We start from the raw sequence: 19,180 nt of genomic DNA, 5'->3' as shown, positions 1-19,180 counted from the left end.
GTTAATTTTGAAAAAAAAAAAAAAAAAGAACAAACAAACAAATTCACCTCGTCGATCGACTGTGTTTGGACACACCTTTAGTAGTCTAACTCCATAGGTGAAGTCCTTTGACATCAAGCTATTTGGCGAAGTTCTTATTATGAAGAAGCTTCGGTCACATTGGAGCCAGCAATAGAGGGGGTGGGTAGCTTGTCACCGAATGGAAGGTAAAACCCCGGTAGAAAAATCTTAGGCCAGCCACTCACTATGAGGTGACCTGACAGGTACACCTGATCAGGTCCGCCCGTCAGGTCTATCTGATACCTGATGAGCACACACACTATCAGGTAGACCTGACAGGTACCAATGAAAGGTCCTCCCATCAGGTCTACCTGATACCTGATGAGCAGGAGCCAGCAATAGAAGGGGTGGGTAGCTTATCATCGAATGGAAGGTAAAACCCCGGTGAAAAAATCTTAGGCCAGCCACTCACTATGAGTTGAGGTAGACCTGACAGGTACACCTGATCAGGTCTACCTGATACCTGATGAGCAAACCCACTATCAGGTAGACCTGACAGGTACACCTGATCTGGTCCGCCCGTCAGGTCTACCTGATACCTGATGAGCACACACACTATCAGGTACACCTGACAGGTACCAGTGAAAGGTCCTCCCGTCAGGTCTACCTGATACCTGATGAGCAGATGAGCACACGCACTATTAGGTAGACCTGACAGGGGGGTCTAATCAGGTGTACCTGTCAGATCTTGGTAGTAATAAAATGACGTGAACGCACAGAAACCTACCTTCAAAGTCATTTCCATCCTTGTTCTTCACATAGTATCCCTTCTCCGTCGCATCATCATGCAGGAAATACCCATTGTCCCGTTTAATATGAGGATCTATAATAACCACCAGTTTCCGTCCAAGAGAAGTCAGATTGCTGACCATGGAGGTAGGGGTGGGGAATTTGGTGGGGTCCCAAGTGAAATACTTCTTCTGGTCCGTGTACTCGATGTCCAACCACATCACGTCCATTGGCATATCGTAGACATCGAATTTTGCTGACACCTAGCAGAGGCAGAAGATCAATTCTCCATGTGAGTCTGGAGTAATTTGTGTGAACAGCACGAGGTTCAAACTTATACAGAATTGTTCGTCGGAAAGTCCACTAGAAGTACCTTTTACGGAATTAACCGATTTTTGGCGGTTTTCACTAAACGGTAAGAGATATCGAAAAAGTTATGAGAGTAGACCCCCCCCCCCCAAAATCATACCTAAAACCCCCCATATAGTAATTTTTATGAACATCGGAACAACGGTTAGCGGTGTTTTACGGTATTTTTTACAGTTAACGGTATTTCAACCGCTTTTTTACTGACTAAAGGCTTAGTTAGGTATCAAAAGAGATATTTCACCAACAAAACCAACACCAAGACCAACAACAACAACAACAACTCACGGAAAATTTTCTAAAGTTCGGAAAAGCTAGCCACTAATCATGTGTAAATACACACTTAGAAAAAAGGAGTGAGATCCCCCACAAAAACATGAATGTGAAAAAAAAGGCCTATCCAAAAATGTCGGCCTATAAAAGTGATGAGATCAGAAAATAAGGCCAAGTCTACATTCCCAGTTTTTCTGCTGAAAATGCTGGATCTCAATTCCTTTAACCTTCTCTCAATTTCAACTTGGCAATGTTTTCCTTCTCAAATTAATAAATATTTACCTGGTCCAACCACATCACGTCCATTGGCATATCGTAGACATCGAATTTTGCTGACACCTAGCAGAGGCAGAGATCAATTCTCCATGTGAGTTGTCCAACCACATCACGTCCATTGGCATATCGTAGACATCGAATTTTGCTGACACCTAGCAGAGGCAGAGATCAATTCTCCATGTGAGTCTGGAGTAATTTGTGTGAACAGCACGAGGTTCAAACTTATACAGAATTGTTCGTCGGAAAGTCCACTAGAAGTACCTTTTACGGAATTAATGAAATTGAGAGAAGGTTGAAGGAATTGAGATCCAGCATTTTCAGCAGACACGAAAAACTGGGAATGCAGACTTGGCCTTATTTTCTGGTCTCACCACTTTTATAGGCCGACATTTTTGGATAGGCCTTTTTTTCCCCACAAAAACAAAAATTTTATGTTTTTGTGGGGGATCGGACTTACATCTAGTACATCACCCTCAGTATTATAGTTCCATCTACATTGATGATAGGCCAGAGCGAAGTAAGGAGGTAAAGGTGCAGTGCCCGTCAGAGTGGAGTATTGACGTATGACATCGTATGGGGAAGGACCCAGAGTTAGGTAGACATCAATCACACCTGAAACAAATAGAATAGAATATGCCTTGTTTATCCTGCTCGAATGAGACTAAAAAGTCCCTTTACCCCAGCAGTCTAAACAAGGTCTCATATATTTTATAGGTTTAAGAACATAATACATAATGTTACAGTACAGTAGGTAAAAGAAAGTACAAAATGAGACCATGATCAATCACACCTAACACTTGAAATAAAATGAGAGATTTGTAACTCCTACTTGAGGTTTTACTGTCCCAAAATCGAAGAGAGAAGGAACCCAGGAAAGGAGAAAGCCAGCCGTTCCAAGAACCTTATCTGGTTAGGATAAAATCCGCCCCGAGCGGGAATCGAACCCGTGACCTAGCGCTCACAAGGCAAAAGCGCTACGATCCAAGTTCACTAGGCTGAGGGATCCTTAGAGCTTTAGACAGTAGACAGTTTCGCCGACGAAATTCACTAATTTCCAGAGAGGTATTATTTGCATTAAGAAGGGTCCACCCATATTCAGGAGCGCGGTAGCACTCCGCCCCACCAAGTCAAAAGAGTTTGACATTAAATTTGTTCTTTATTGTTTGCAAATTCAAAGGAAGACGATAATACAGTTTTAATTAACTTTACAAGTAAATCAGGCATTTGACTTCAACTCCAGCGCTCGCAGAGTAAACACCTCTCTCGCGTATGATGAAAATCTGAGTATTCTCGAAAGCGCACCAAATTTTATTTGTTGAAAGTCGAATCTTAATTGTATTTTTAATTTTATTTAAATTATTCTCAATAAAAATTTGGGAAAAAAAAAAAAAAAAAAAAAAAAAAAAAAAAAAAAAATCCTTTCAACTATACCTTTGATCTTTAGTATGATAACATTGATAATGCATATTTTACTAGTGGAATCAACTGTCAAACTAAACTCCCTCTAACCTTAGATTTGTCAGGGTTGAGAAGATGCTATGTATCTTGGATTTCCAATGGCTCAGTACAAGTGCTACCATGGCACCTAGTGGTTGAACTAAATTTTGTATTCTTTTAAAGAGGGGAAATGGGCTTCAAAAGAGGGGGGAAAATCAGTTGATTTAAAAAATTAAAAAATAAATAAACATTAGCTAGAAAGAAGCAATAACCTGTATGGTTGACCTCCATCGGTAGATCTGAGAGCAAAGCTGTCAGCATGTTCAGGTACTCCGTAAACATGATCAACATCTGGGAAGCTGAAATCCAAAGCCACTGCAGTAGGACCATAGGGTTTACTATCTTGATGTGAATGAAAAGATTCCTCCCAAGCTCCGTCTTCTTCTTGATCTGTCTTCGTACGGAGGTGTTCAAACTTCATGAGTCCTAGGAGGAGAAATGTTAATTTTATTTTAGCCTTGATATGTAATTTAATTAAAGAAGTGTTTTAATTTTAAGTTTTTAAAGTTTTAACTTGTTGATTTTCAACTTTTTTTCCCCCTCCAAGATAACTCACAAAGGGTTTGTCCAATTTTGATTAAACTTGGTAAACATATTCATCATATAAAGGAAATTTGCTGATGAGTTTTTCAACCTTATTTGCTCATGAGTCCTAGGAGGAGAAATGTTAATTTTATTTTAGCCTTGATATGTAATTTAATTAAAGAAGTGTTTTAATTTTAAGTTTTTAAAATTTTAACTTGATGATTTTCAATTTTTTCCCCCTCCAAGATAACTCACAAAGGGTTTGTCCAATTTTGATGAAACTTGGTAAACATATTCATCACATAAAGGAAATTCGCTGATGAGTTTTTCAACCTTATTTGGTTATAATACAAAATTTGCTGTTTGTTCTTGATGTGAATGAAAAGATTCCTCCCAAGCTCCGTCTTCTTCTTGATCTGTCTTCGTACGGAGGTGTTCAAACTTCATGAGTCCTAGAAGGAGAAATGTTAATTTTATTTTAGCCTTGATATGTAATTTAATTAAAGTGTTTTAATTTTAAGTTTTTAAAATTTTAACTTGATGATTTTCAACTTTTTTCCCCCTCCAAGATAACTCACTAAGGGTTTGTCTAATTTTGATTAAACTTGGTAAACATATTCATCACATAAGGGAAATTTGCTGATGAGTTTTTCAACCTTATTTGGTTATGATACAAAATTTGCTGTTTGTTTGTACGTTTTCTTTACAAACAAAAATTTATTGTCTAAAACCAAGTGTAACCCCCCAATGGTCAAAGAACTTTTAAAACCTAGACCTAGACCATCAGTTAGGTATTATTTTTTTCTTTCTCACCTTTAGAATTGACACTAATAACCACTTGGTCATCCTGATACACATTGAGAACAAATGGATTATAGGTGAGAGTTACAGCATGGTGTTCACCAATGGTCATAGAAATATTTGATGGGTTTTTAGAATGGAATTTGATGTTGTTATTGAATTCCAATTCACTGGCCAAAACAAAAGGCACTTGGAATCTTTTTTTCATGGGAGACATTTCATTTACAAACAAATGTAAAGTGTTGTCTTTAAGTGAAGTCAGCATCAGGAAAAACTGGACATTGTTTTCTTTGTTTTGAAGAGTTGCTCTGATATCATGGTTGGATATTTGTACAGAATCCTCAATCACAATGAAAGGAGAGGATGCTGGTTGCATAGAACGGCATCTCCTGCAAGTTAGAAGATAGAATACCTTATTTAGTTATTAGACAGACAAAATATAATAATTATTTATTGATTTTTTTTTCCAAGCTTCATGAGCTCAAGGTAATGTAGAAGTCATACTGATGACTAATGACTACTCTCTGACTTCTACTTTGTGGTTTTTCTTTGCCAAATAGAAGAAGCAAAACAAATGCTGAGAAAGGATATCAATGAGGCAATGCATCGAGAAAAACAAATTGATGAGAGAAAAAGAGAGGTAAGTAAGACTGGTTTACTCTTCTTTTCTTTGCCTTTTTCCATGTACAGATGGGGTTGGCGTTTTTCATCAGCCTTAACTAGAGTGATTGCTTTGGGTTGACATTTGGTTTTGGCTACAAATTCTATGAATGGATGCCTTTTGCACTGAAGCTTTGCTATTTCTTTAGCAAGAGAAATCTAGGCTGGTATACTCCCTGTTTAAAGTCCCTCAGCCAGACTATGCTGGTCTACTCCCTGTTTAACGTCCCCCAGCCAGACAACATGATGGAAACAACACTCTTCTTATTTACTTACATTTCAAATAGAAGAAGCAAAACAAATGCTGAGAAAGGATATCAATGAGGCAATGCATCGAGAAAAACAAATTGATGAGAGAAAAAGAGAGGCAAGTAAGACTGGTTTACTCTTCTTTTTCTTCGCCTTTTCCCATGTACAGAACTACAGATGGGGTTGGTGTTTTTCATCAGCCTCTCAATCAGCCTTAACTAGGGTGATTGCTTTGGGTTGACATTTGGTTTTGGCTACAAATTCTATGAATGGATGCCCTTTGCACTCAACCTTTGCTATTTCTTTAGCAAGGGAAATCTAGGCTGGTATACTCCCTGTTTAAAGTTCCTCAGCCAGACTAAGCTGGTCTACTCCCTGTTTAACGTCTTTTGGTTTTGGCTACAAATTCTATGAATGGATGCCCTTTGCACTCAACCTTTGCTATTTCTTTAGCAAGGGAAATCTAGGCTGGTATAATCCCTGTTTAAAGTTCCTCAGCCAGACTAAGCTGGTCTACTCCCTGTTTAACGTCCCCCAGCCAGACAACATGATGGAAACAACACTCTTCTTATTTATTATTCTATTTTTATTCTCCTCAGTTAACAGAGAAGCTGGAAATTCTGAAGAGAACTCTGAGCGAGAAGCATGAGAAAAAAGATGAGATGGAGAAACAAAAGCAAGTCCACATTGCTGAACTGAAGGATTCTGAGAACAAGCTGGCCAAATCTATCAAAGCCTTGAAGGAGGTAATGTATCAGTTCTCAAAAACCTTATTTTCCCCTCTGTGAAACCTCTAGTCTTTATGGAGAAACAAAAGCAAGTCCACATTGCTGAACTGAAGGATTCTGAGAACAAGCTGGCCAAATCTATCAAAGCCTTGAAGGAGGTAATATATCAGTTCTCAAAAACCTTTCTGTTCCGGGAACGAACATTATCCGTTCAGGTTAAAATCCGCCCCGGGCGAGAATCGAACCTGTGGCCTAGCGCTTACAAGGCAGACGTGTTACTAACCAAGTTAACTAGGCTGGCTTAGTCAAGTGAAGAGAGGTACAAAGTAGTTCACATCATAAAATGTACTCGACAATGTATGCCACCTGGAAAAACTTATAGGTATTTGTTATTGTATTTCATCTAACAATTCTTTCACAAGCTCAATAAACCTTGAGCTGAATCCTCCTCGTTTAAAACTTTAGCAAAAATACTTCAAGTTTGTGTCGACTGAGGAGGAAACAGCTCAGGTCTATAGCAACTCAGGTCTAATAACTTCTTTTTTAACTTTAATTGTTTTTATTTCCCCACTTCTCAGCTGACCGAGGAGCGGGACAAGATAAGGTCTCGTATCGTGGACTCGCCTCAGCACATTATTGCCGACATCGAGAATCTACGCCGAAAACGATCCGAATTACGAAACGACCTGGAGCTCCTGGGTCAAAACATAGGCGACGTGAAGGCCAAGAACAGTCAGATGAACTCTCTACTGGGCATTCTGGCGGATAAGCGCAAGAATATGAAGGAGGCGCAAGTGTTGTGCAAGACCATTAGGTGAGGGTTTATTTTATTTCAATGTATTGCATTCTGGCGGATAAGCGCAAGAATATGAAGGAGGCGCAAGTCCTGTGCAAGACCATTAGGTGAGGGTTTATTTTATTTCAATGTATCAAAAAAAAAAAAAGTCAGTAGAGCTGAAAGCCATTAAAAAGCGGTCTACATACTGCCAGCTGCAGCACCAATTCCAACCACGAAATTTGCACTCTTTTTTTCTGTGGCAAATATTTGAACGGAGTTACTTTCTGGTGTTCTCGTGTTGACCCAGCACCTAAGTAAATAGGAATTATTGTGTCTCTTCTGATGAGATGGGATTAGCATGCTACGACACAGACCACACGCATCTAATGTAGCAGTTGTTTCATTGGTACGCATTCTGGCGGATAAGCGCAAGAATATGAAGGAGGCGCAAGTCCTGTGCAAGACCATTAGGTGAGGGTTTATTTTATTTCAATGTATTAAAAAAAAAAGTCAGTAGAGCTGAAAGCCATTAAAAAGCGGTCTACATACTGCCAGCTGCAGCACCAATTCCAACCACGAAATTTGCACTCTTTTTTTTTCTGTGGCAAATATTTGAACGGAGTTACTTTCTGGTGTTCTCGTGTTGACCCAGCACCTAAGTAAATAGGAATTATTGTGTCTCTTCTGATGAGAGGCATACTATATGGGATTCGCATGGTACGACACAGACCACACGACACGCTTCTAATGTAGCAGTTGTTTCATTGGAAATAAAAATGGCAAGTAGAGCTGAAAGCCATTAAAAAGCGGTCTACATACTGCCAGCTGCAGCACCAATTCCAACCACGAAATTTGCACTCTTTTTTTCTGGCAAATATTTGAACGGAGTTACTTTCTGGTGTTCTCGTGTTGACCCAGCACTTAAGTAAATAGGAATTATTGTGTCTCTTCTGATGTGAGGCATACTATATGGGATTCGCACGGTACGACACAGACCACACGCATCTAATGTAGCAGTTGTTTCATTGTTAGACAGACAAAATATAATAATTATTTATTGATTTTTTTTCCAAGCTTCATGAGCTCAAGGTAATGTAGAAGTCATACTGATGACTACTCTCTGGCTTGTACTTTGTGGTTTTTCTTTGCCTGAAGTCCTAAATAACTTTCAGTTAGATTAAGTTTACACAAGTGTGCTGTGTAAAAATAAGAGTCACTTTTAATTACCTGCAAAAACTGCTCTGTTCACATGTCTTGAAATTATTTTTATCAACTGCATCCACCAATAGTATTGTACTTATCAATGCCAGATAAACAACCTGAAAATAAGTAGATGTCGTCTGTATTAAATAAAATAACTAGGTACCTGGGTAATGAGTATGGTTGGGAGTAAGCATTCCTGAAAGAAAATTTACATCTATGTCTTTGTATTGATGATCTTTTGATGTCTCATCTACTAATACATTACTGTCTCAGAGTGTACATGTTAACCTCTGTTCTTATTATGAAGAAGCTTCGGTCACATTGGAGCCAGCAATAGAGGGGGTGGGTAGCTTGTCACCGAATGGAAGGTAAAACCCCGGTGAAAAAATCTTAGGCCAGCCACTCACTATGAGGTAGACCTGACAGGCACACCTGATTAGGTCCGCCCGTCAGGTCTACCTGATACCTGATGAGCACACACACTATCAGGTAGACCTGACAGGTACCAGTGAAAGGTCCTCCCATCAGGTCTACCTGATACCTGATGAGCACACACACTATTAGGTAGACCTGACAGGGGGACCTAATCAGGTGTACCTGTCAGATCGTATGGGTATGACATGAAAGTAATAACACCCTTTGAGCCTTTGACATGGTTTCACATTTGGTGGACAGTTTCAGTTACTGCCATTCTCATTGGTATTGGTAAAGGTAGGGCCATCGGCTTTAATAAACGCCCTTGGTCACTGCGACCTGGTTAGATCTTTTGTGACAAGCCATTCTCATTAGATGAGTATGAGATTATAGCTAAAGAGACAATCAAAGTATCTTGCCAATTTCCTATAAGAGAACATCTACTTACCCTTCTCAGAACAGCTAGAGTACTCATCTTCAATAACCGGGTAAAACTGAGCGCAGATATCACCTGACTTGGTCACACAGTGATGAATTGATGTTGTACGTATTTTCACCAAATGGAGACTTTGGCAAAGCAAGCTGACATTATCGAATGTATCACAACATTAAAGAGTAGTATCTACGTATGAAACACACTTGAAAATAAGATCATGAGATGAAACCTCAGAAAAACCACGAATTCAATCGATATTCGGTATAAATCCTAAATCCATTAATCTACTAAGTACAAATCTACATCAAATGAATCAAATCAGCAAATCACCAAAATGACAGTATGACAGATGACAGAATCAGCAAAATCAGCAATCAGCAGGATCTGGAATAGGTTTGTTTACGATACATGAACCTAGCCAACTTTGTGCATTTTCTTCAGCAACTTTTGAAAGGCTCGTTCACACGATCGCTTGTTCTGCTGAACGAAGTGAGGGCGGGGCCGAGTGGCTCAGTACAAGTGTGCTTGGAATTCGGGGTGCACTCAGCCTCGTGAGGACATCTGAGTAGTTACTCTAATCGAGTAGTGACCAGTGACGGCATTACAAGTCAAAGAAACGAGCGATGATAAATACAGAGTAAATGAAAAACTTGATGATGAAAAACCATTATACATTGTGATACCCAGAAAGTTGTGAAGAGGCTATTGCTTCACCATAAAAAATTCATGATTTGATTTATTATTAATTTAACCCCCTACGACTCACCTGACACTGCCAAGGACAGACACATGGGCAGAGATATTTTCAGATGAGACCACTCGGCCATGTTGTGATCGAGTAGTGACCAGTGGCGGCATTACAAGTCAAAGAAACGAGCGATGATAAATACAGAGTAAATGAAAAACTTGATGATGTATGATGACTGAGTAAATGAAAAACTTGTAATACTGTGATACCCAGGAAGTTGTGAAGAGGCTATTGCTTCACCATAAAAAATTCATGATTTGATTTATTATTAATTTAACCCCTACGACTCACCTGACACTGCCAAGGACAGACACATGGGCAGAGATATTTTCAGATGAGACCACTCGGCCATGTTATCTCCCGTCCAGATGGCGCCGAACCTCTGACTGCCCGCGAAACCGGAACGGGTTAAAATGAAAGGCCGCTGCTGATAGTTGGAACGTTTGAGCAGACCTTCAAATGTGGCCATTACCTGTAACATGAGAAATAGATTTTTAATCTAAGAAATGATATTTATTTATTTAAATAAATATCGAACGGGTTAAAATGAAAGGCCGCTGCTGATAGTTGGAACGTTTGAGCAGACCTTCAAATGTGGCCATTACCTGTAACATGAGAAATAAATTTTTAATAAACTAAGAAATGATATTTATTTATTTAAATAAATAATTTTACTTGTGGAATCAACTGTCAAACTAAACTCCCTCTAACCTTAGATTTGTCAGGGTTGAGAAGATGCTATGTATCTTGGATTTCCAGTGGCTCAGTACAAGTGCTACCATGGCACCTAGTGGTTGAACTAAATTTTGTACTTTCCTTTAAAGAGGAGAAATGGGCTTCAAAAGAGGGGGGAAATCAGTTGATTTAAAAAATGAAAAAATAAATAAACATTAGCTAGAAAAAAAGCAATAACCTGTATGGTTGACCTCCATCGGTAGATCTGAGAGCAAAGCTGTCAGCATGTTCGGGTACTCCGTAAACATGATCAACATCCGGGAAGCTGAAATCCAAAGCCACTGCAGTAGGACCATAGGGTTTACTATCTTGATGTGATTGGGCTGCAGACTTTAGTTCCCACTCCAGATCACAAGTTTTGGTAAGTTGAGCAAACAAGACTTTATAGAAACACAAAATTAGTAAGTAAGGTAGCCTTACCTATACACTCATCAATAATCAGAAGTATTCAGCTTAATATAAAATAAAACACCTCACGTTCATAACATTTGGGACATTTTCGCAGTACTTATCTGCACTGCTGCAGAACACAAAGGAGTTTTGATCCCATGGGGAATAAGATCAAGCTGTCAAAATTCCTTTTTGATTGACTTTCCCCTTTCCCTGATATTCTTTTCCTACGTTTTCAGATTAAAATGGCTTCCAACAATGCTATGATGCAACTGTTGGAAAAGATAGAGGATTTTTTCCAAGATCAGTCAGACTTGCCCACTCTACAAGACCTCAAGAATCCTACAAGTACAATGGTTTACAAATTTCTAGGACGTGGACTGCTCGAGTTTGGTATTGAAATGGATAGTCTGAAAATGGTAAGAGTAAAATGTTATCTCTACTTAAAAAAAAAAGAAAAAAAATGTATAACAAAACTATGATAAAACCAATACTCAACCCCCAAAATCTTTCATTTTTCCAGGCACACTACTCCCAATCCACATGTTCTGCTTATCCCGACAACTACACTGAGATCATTCCCTATATCAATCTGTATAAAATTTACCGTGACATCTTTGATATTGCTGACATCAAGGTGGATTTCAGCATGAGGGATATTTTGCAACCAAGTAAGTTTTGTAGTGTATAAAATTTACCGTGACATCTTTGATATTGCTGACATCAAGGTGGATTTCAGCATGAGGGATATTTTGCAACCAAGTAAGTTTTGATCCCATGGGGAATAAGATCAAGCTGTCAAAATTCCTTTGATTGGCTTTCCCCTTTCCCAAAGAAACAGGTGTTTGTACTTTAATTGTGTTGAGCAAAAATGCTTGTCACCAATGTCATTCCCCACTTAATATATTATAAGTAGTAAATTTTATGACTTAACTTGGATTCAAACTACCAACCTCCAGATTCAAAGTCCACTGTGCTAACCTCTACACCACCGAGGTTGGTAACATTCTGTAAAGACAGAAGTTAATAACACACTTCTCTCAATTCTCATAGGACCCAACAGGAATGTGAAAGTAATGAATGCAGTGATGGACTTCCTAGATTTTGCTGATAAACAGGTCTATGAAATGACTCCCATATTTGATGAGATACGGAATGCTAAAGAAAAAGCAAAACAAATAGAAGAAGCAAAACAAATGCTGAGAAAGGATATCAACGAGGCAATGCATCGAGAAAAACAAATTGATGAGAGAAAAAGAGAGGCAAGTAAGACTGGTTTACTCTTCTTTTTCTTTGCCTTTTCCCATGTACAGATGGGGTTGGCGGAATCGAACCCGTGACCTAGCGCTCACAAGGCAAAAGCGCTACGATCCAAGTTCACTAGGCTGAGGGATCCTTAGAGCTTTAGACAGCAGACAGTTTCACCGACGAAATTCACTAATTTCCAGAGAGGTATTATTTGCATTAAGAAGGAGTGTATTCAGGAGTGCGGTAGCACTCCGCCCCACCAAGTCAAAAGAGTTTGACATTAAATTTGTTCTTTATTGTTTGCAAATTCAAAGGAAGACACAAGGCAAAAGCGCTACGATCCAAGTTCACTAGGCTGAGGGATCCTTAGAGCTTTAGACAGTAGACAGTTTCGCCGACGAAATTCACTAATTTCCAGAGAGGTATTATTTGCATTAAGAAGGGTCCACCCATATTCAGGAGCGCGGTAGCACTCCGCCCCACCAAGTCAAAAGAGTTTGACATATTTTGTTCTTTACTGTTTGCAAATTCAAAGGAAGAGGATGATACAGTTTTAATTAACTTTACAAGTAAATCAGGCATTTGACTTCAACTCCAGCGCTCGCAGAGTAAACACCTCTCTCGCATATGATGAAAATCTGAGTATTCTCGAAAGCGCACCAAATTTTATTTGTTGAAAGTCGAATCTTAATTGTATTTTTAATTTTATTTAAATTATTCTCAATAATCATTTCAATTTTTTTTTCATTATTATTAATCTAATCACTCACCACTCTCCGACATGAATCTCACTTCTGTGCTAGACCGTGGCCCTCCATCTCCTCCAGATCCCGACACAAAGTTCACAATCTTGCTCATCACATCTCCCGTCAGGGTCGACTTGCTCCGTGTCACATCCACCCACGTCTCGGCAGCATTGAGCCAGAACACACCCACACTGTGATGACTATTGTGTGCCGTCACAAACGGGATGGCAGCGTACAGGGACATGGGAGAGTCGAGCTCGTATTCGAACACGTCCAAATTGTAAAGTCTGTACATGGAAAGGAAAAATATGGCATAATATGTAGGGCCCCCTACCGCTAAATTTATTGTGATGCCTACTTTTAATTGTATCCTACTGTAAATGTTCTTAGAGACTACTCTCTGCCTATGCTACATGAACGACTGACCTGTTATTTGTCCAAGTATAGAGCAATCACCTTGGAAAATGCAGCCACTCTGATCACTACAGCGGATACACATAATATCCACACCCTTATCGAGAGAGTGACAAATTTCCTGCACCAAAACGCCGGGGAACTTATACAGCATGAAAGTTTCCTACGTATTGAGCATGGTGTTCTTATGGACCTGCTAGAGTCGGACCTTTTCTACGCTCGTGAAATCGATATTCTTTCTGCTGTGCTGAGATGGATTGACTTCAATGTGAAAACAGGTAATGTTCTGAAACGTTTTGAAAATATCACTGTATTTAGAAATTGCTTTAGCGCGTCAAAAGTACTGCAATATTAAAGCAAATGTTCTATTGTCTTATTTTTGCTTTACAGAAAAGTCTCATTCAAAATGTACCCTCTTGGCTTTGGCAACCCCTCGCACTTCAATGTCCTCTTCTACAAGTCGCATGCAAGATATGTGTGATCAGCGTGAAAATTCTCTGCAAGCATCACCATCTCTTGTCACGAATAAAGATTCACAGGAAATTGACTCTCCTAACACAAGTGTGGGTCTTAATGGAAATTCGGATGGAAATGTCCTAAAAAAAGAGTCGGACACAAGTGTAAGTCTCAATGGGAGTTTTGCTACTGTGTACGATGGATTTTCCGTCAGCGATCGACAAAGTGACGTGAAAACAAGTATCAGCGGAAATCTCTCATGTAATACAGTAAACAAAGAGGAAAAGCTAGAAGCGATTCCTGAGGAGGATTTGAAAGAACATTCCGACCTTGTGAATTCTGGAACAGTGCCACTCGAAATAGCCGAAAACGTAATCACCAATGTCCGATTCTCGAAAATTTCGATGGCCGATTTTTTCAAATTAAACGAAACCGATTTGTTTGTCAAGTACAGAGATTCGATTCACAGAATTGCTCGTGGTTGTTCTAGACGAGAAAACCCGAGGCTCCAACATTGTCATGTCATTCTTTCAATGCGAGTAGTCGATCATTATTCCCAAGAATCAGAACCAGTGCCATTGGGACATAGACATAGTTGCTGGATGATAGTCCATCGACACGAATATGAAGATGCAGTCAATATTGTATTGAAAGTTTGTCACCTGAAGAAACGAACTCCAGCAGAGGAACTATACGGTAGACAATGTGCAATGATAAAACACACCATTAGTCTAAAAGCAGCCAAGTGGTTCGAGCACGATCACAATGTTACTCGTGAAAATTTCGACGTGAAATATTTTAAGTGTGCGATCAAAACGAAGAAGCCATTAGGAACTTGAAACTGACGCTTGACGAAAAGAAGGGGTGAGTATTGTAGAATAGAATATCCTGCTGGGGACAGAAAAGTCCCTGTACCTCCGCAGTCTAACCTAGGCCTTATTTTGGCATATTATGTGGAACACATTTTACGTCACTGTATAAGTGCTAAGGTTTTGAGTGACGGGGGTTTTACCCTTCATTCAGTGACAGACTAACTACCTTCGTATAACACATAGCCTGAGTGGGTCGGGAAAATAATAATAATAATAGTGCTTATTTATACTGCTCGCATAGGACTAAATAGTCCCTTTACTCCAGCAGTAGGCTACTACTATTATTGTGGTCAAATTCTCAAATTGTATGGATCCCGATCCTGACACCGCCGAACCAAATGAAGAAGTTAGTCCTAATAGCACGAATGATAACCATGATACAAGTAGAGATAGTATACATTTTGAAACAATAAGCGATAGCGAAATCGATGAAGAAGAATTAGATTATATTCTTCGGAATAAGAAAGAATTGGAGTACTATGAATCAAAAGAAAACTCATTGCTTTTACTCTCTCACGATATTCTGTTTGATTCAGATCACTTTGTAGACAAAGACGGCTCTTATAACGTGGAGCTGTATGTACAATTCCATTGTGAATGTAAACGTTGAGTTAGACCGCCAAAGTGGTTCTTGTAGTCCCAGTAATTCAACAGTATATTTTCTAGCACTTGGTGAAAAACGTGTATGTTCAATAACTTACTTATTTCTATCTCTGTATACTTACTGCAACTGATAGCTTTTATGTAGCTACTCGTATAAGCTATTTCGAGTTCTATGTTCAAGTTCAATAAATTGTTTAAGAAACTGATTGTTCATTGCCTACAACTTTTTGACAAATTCTTCCCAATTAGCCTAATTATTGCTAATTTTGAACTGCATTAATCCACAATGGCTTGTTTTTTATGTCACCTATGTGAGTTGGAAACCTTGTGATTTACATTTTCCTTGAAGTCTATGTTTGTGCGCTATTGAACTTTTCATGTTGACTGATAATGATTTTATCTAGTTATTTATCCACATACATAGTTTTGTTTCTTATTAACTCTTATCTACGCCATGACTCCCTGTACAGTCTACATCCTATTGTTTAGACACTCTTGCTGGTTTCGGTAGTTCATAGGCCAAGTTCGAATTTTTATACTTTGGCCAACACCTGGGAGCAGCCTAAGACGCGTTTCATTCTTATTGGAACTCATCAGTTAGACATAGCTCTCAGGTGTTACTAACCAAGTTAACTAGGCTGGCTTAGTCAAGTGAAGAGAGGTACAAAGTAGTTCACATCATAAAATGTACTCGACAATGTATGCCACCTGGAAAAACTTATAGGTATTTGTTATTGTATTTCATCTAACAATTCTTTCACAAGCTCAATAAACCTTGAGCTGAATCCTCCTCGTTTAAAACTTTAGCAAAAATACTTCAAGTTTGTGTCGACTGAGGAGGAAACAGCTCAGGTCTATAGCAACTCAGGTCTAATAACTTCTTTTTTAACTTTAATTGTTTTTACTTCCCCACTTCTCAGCTGACCGAGGAGCGGGACAAGATAAGGTCTCGTATCGTGGACTCGCCTCAGCACATTATTGCCGACATCGAGAATCTACGCCGAAAACGATCCGAATTACGAAACGACCTGGAGCTCCTGGGTCAAAACATAGGCGATGTGAAGGCCAAGAACAGTCAGATGAACTCTCTACTGGGCATTCTGGCGGATAAGCGCAAGAATATGAAGGAGGCGCAAGTCCTGTGCAAGACCATTAGGTGAGGGTTTATTTTATTTCAATGTATAAAAAAAAAAGTCAGTAGAGCTGAAAGCCATTAAAAAGCGGTCTACATACTGCCAGCTGCAGCACCAATTCCAACCACGAAATTTGCACTCTTTTTTTTTCTGTGGCAAATATTTGAACGGAGTTACTTTCTGGTGTTCTCGTGTTGACCCAGCACCTAAGTAAATAGGAATTATTGTGTCTCTTCTGATGAGAGGCATACTATATGGGATTCGCATGGTACGACACAGACCACACGACACGCTTCTAATGTAGCAGTTGTTTCATTGGAAATAAAAACGGCGGTGAAACACTCGTCACTTGGCAGCTTATTTTCATTCTCGCATTTTACAGTGAGCTCGAGCTGAAGCTAAAAGAAGAAACAAGCAAGTTGGATAGTTTAGACAGAGCTCATAAGGAAATGGAGAAGAGACTGCTCAATGTTCAGAAGAAACAAAAAGTCGCAGAACAACAAGAGAGAGAAGTGTGCGATCAAAACGAAGAAGCCATTAGGAACTTGAAACTGACGCTTGACGAAAAGAAGGGGTGAGTATTGTAGAATAGAATATCTTGCTGGGGACAGAAAAGTCCTTGTACCTCCGCAGTCTAACCAAGGCCTTATTTTGACATATTATGTGGAACACATTTTACGTCACTGTATATATAAGTGCTAAGGTTTTGAGTGACGGGGGTTTTACCCTTCATTCAGTGACAGACTAACTACCTTCCCAATACACATAGCCTGAGTGGATCGGGAAAATAATATCAATAATAGTGCTTATTTATACTGCTCGCATAGGACTGAAGGCGCTATTATACGTGCAAACATAGAAATTAAAATGTAAAATAAAAGCACCTGTAACCATTTGTGCATTTCGTGTTCACGGTTGACTTTTGGTGAACAGACTGTTCAATGATTTACTTTTCTTTTTTTTTTTAGACACTTTTGTTTTTTTGTTTACTCGACACTATGAAAGCCTCAGCCTAATAATGGTTTTAGTATAATTTTATGTATGACATTCCCATGAGAGTAATCTGAACAAGGATCTTAACTATACAAACATAGACGAAAGGTTGAATGATTTTTTGGGTTTGGGTATTTGATGTCCCCGCCTAAAGAAGTATGTTCCCCCAGTAAGCCATGGTTAATCAGGGTTCGTGTGGAAGTTCCCCCTCCCTTTAGTCGTCAAGGAATCTAAATCCATTTCTGAAGACACGCGGTGTTTATGTACTGGTATCGGTCAGTGGTATGTTTTCTGGTGAAATCCATGTTAGAAATGGTCCTGGCTACTCGAGAATTTAGCTCCTCAACCCCAAGCTATGGTTTTTTACTTTTGTAATTTTTGGCTTGAAAGTTTCACCTTAGTCAACCGGTTTTTGGGCTCCTAATTCTGTTTTTTAACGTCAAAAAAAGAGAAAAACCTTAATCTACTGTATTAGAAGCAGAAGATGGGAAAAAGGATTTATTTTATGGTTTAATATTGTTGGGTAAGAGGAAAAAACGATAATAAATGACTAAACTTCTATTTAAATACCCGTTTTAAGAGGGAGACTTCTGTGTTCTTCGTCCTGCCCTAGGCGTTTAGTTCTCCTGAAAAAGAATCTCAGTCTCTGACAAACACTTGCTAAGCGCGGAGCCGTGACCAATTTTGTTCTCGTTGACCAAGCTAGGGTCCCACTCGTACCCTAACTACAGGGGTAAAATAACTATTTAGGACTATGTATTAGTGTAACTTTCACAGATTCCCATCCCACCATCTCTTGCGGAGTGCGCAATCTATGGATCACCAATGGGAAGGGTGGAGTTCTCTCTAAGATAATAATCAGAGGGGTAGTATGAATGATAATAATAAGTAATTACTAACTCACTTACAGACCGAGATCGGCCTGGAATTTGTTCCCTCAATCTGGTCGTATCAGACCGACCCCCTGACAATTTGTCCCTCGCGTATTGGTCGGACTTTCGTAAGGGAACGATTTTTTATTCGTTTCCAACTCGCGCTTCCCGTAGGCCGAGCATTTTTAAAACATCGGGTTTTCGGTTTTTACAGTCGGATTTTCGCTAGTTGAGATCCCGACTAACTCGCGCGACTGCTTTTTGCCGCTGGTGGGCAGATTTGTGCCCTTGGCTTTCGCTTCCTTTTTCTTACTAAACCTCACCCTATACTAGAGCGTCTTAAGAGCGAAAATATATTATTCATCTTCTAAGATGTATGGACAACGTCGTAGACACAACCATTAACAGTGTAGGTTGTGGACGTAGTGAACACATGTACAAGTGCATGTCATAATTTGAGATGTCACTGTCGAAGGTTTAAGACGAAGGTCGAAGGAACATTCGCTAGCTACTAAGAAGACACGTTGAACCAGAACTCTACGATTCGCAGGACGCTTATAAAGTTCTATTATTTATTATGGATAATAATGAATCCCCTATTAAGTTCTTCGAATTTTAGATGTTTCGGTAATATGTGATTAAAATTTAATTAGTCGGTCGCTGGTTATGGTGCAACTTACATTGCATCATACTGACATGGTCAAGAGGTGCCTAGTGTCTTCAAATTGGTTTGCTAACGCGCACCAACCATCAGCCCTACCCACTGGTAGTCGTCCGTAACCACACGACGACTGAAAAGACGACGTTGGTGACACAGCCACCACATCACAGTTCGCAAGCGGACCATTTGTCCTCCCCGCACCCAAGTTAGGTCGGCTCCATACCTTAAAAATAGGATATGTTATAATAAACTCTTATTAAACTCTTAAACTGGTGTTATTATCTGTCATCGGATGACGACCTCATTCCCCTGAA

General features: G+C 39.4%; 5 protein-coding genes across 5 annotated transcripts in view; 3 read left to right on the top strand and 2 right to left on the bottom strand.

Moving 5' to 3' along the window:
• LOC103517213 (neutral alpha-glucosidase AB-like) overlaps window positions 1-9,324 on the bottom strand; it is a 22,212-nt gene extending 12,888 nt beyond the window's left edge. The window contains 7 exon segments of the mRNA XM_026829392.1: window positions 768-1,052; window positions 2,162-2,316; window positions 3,397-3,658; window positions 4,078-4,178; window positions 4,540-4,916; window positions 8,170-8,261; window positions 9,008-9,324. Coding sequence (XP_026685193.1) covers window positions 768-1,052; window positions 2,162-2,316; window positions 3,397-3,658; window positions 4,078-4,178; window positions 4,540-4,916; window positions 8,170-8,261; window positions 9,008-9,034 — 1,299 coding nt within the window. The 5' untranslated portion in view covers window positions 9,035-9,324.
• Window positions 9,325-10,802: 1,478 nt separating this feature from the next.
• Window positions 10,803-12,728, top strand: LOC103517211 (probable kinetochore protein NUF2). The gene is made up of 6 exons (XM_008482235.1): window positions 10,803-10,839; window positions 11,108-11,287; window positions 11,392-11,469; window positions 11,561-11,630; window positions 11,922-12,134; window positions 12,715-12,728. Exons 2-6 carry the CDS (start codon window positions 11,114-11,116, stop codon window positions 12,726-12,728), a joined length of 549 nt encoding a protein of 182 aa, XP_008480457.1. The 5' UTR covers window positions 10,803-10,839; window positions 11,108-11,113.
• Window positions 12,729-12,878: 150 nt separating this feature from the next.
• On the bottom strand, window positions 12,879-13,157 carry LOC113470727 (neutral alpha-glucosidase AB-like). Its single transcript, XM_026829391.1, has one exon. The coding sequence runs from the start codon at window positions 13,155-13,157 to the stop codon at window positions 12,879-12,881; it is 279 nt and encodes a 92-aa protein (XP_026685192.1).
• A 98-nt stretch (window positions 13,158-13,255) lies between these two features.
• LOC103517210 lies at window positions 13,256-14,571 on the top strand. The gene is made up of 2 exons (XM_008482232.2): window positions 13,256-13,554; window positions 13,667-14,571. The coding sequence occupies exons 1-2, from the start codon at window positions 13,269-13,271 to the stop codon at window positions 14,569-14,571; spliced, it is 1,191 nt and encodes a 396-aa protein (XP_008480454.1). The 5' UTR covers window positions 13,256-13,268.
• A 340-nt stretch (window positions 14,572-14,911) lies between these two features.
• The window catches only part of LOC103517209 (centriolin-like), a 12,665-nt gene continuing 8,396 nt past the window's right edge, over window positions 14,912-19,180 (top strand). The window contains exons 1-3 of the mRNA XM_008482231.1: window positions 14,912-15,184; window positions 16,128-16,363; window positions 16,723-16,914. Coding sequence (XP_008480453.1) covers window positions 14,912-15,184; window positions 16,128-16,363; window positions 16,723-16,914 — 701 coding nt within the window. The remainder of the gene's footprint in view (window positions 15,185-16,127; window positions 16,364-16,722; window positions 16,915-19,180) is intronic.

The sequence above is a fragment of the Diaphorina citri genome, unplaced genomic scaffold (genome assembly GCF_000475195.1).
Source record: "Diaphorina citri unplaced genomic scaffold, Diaci psyllid genome assembly version 1.1 scaffold1781, whole genome shotgun sequence".
NCBI lineage: Eukaryota > Metazoa > Arthropoda > Insecta > Hemiptera > Psyllidae > Diaphorina > Diaphorina citri.
The sequence above is the reverse complement of the archived record's forward strand: the minus strand, read 5'-3'. Positions and strand labels throughout refer to the sequence as shown.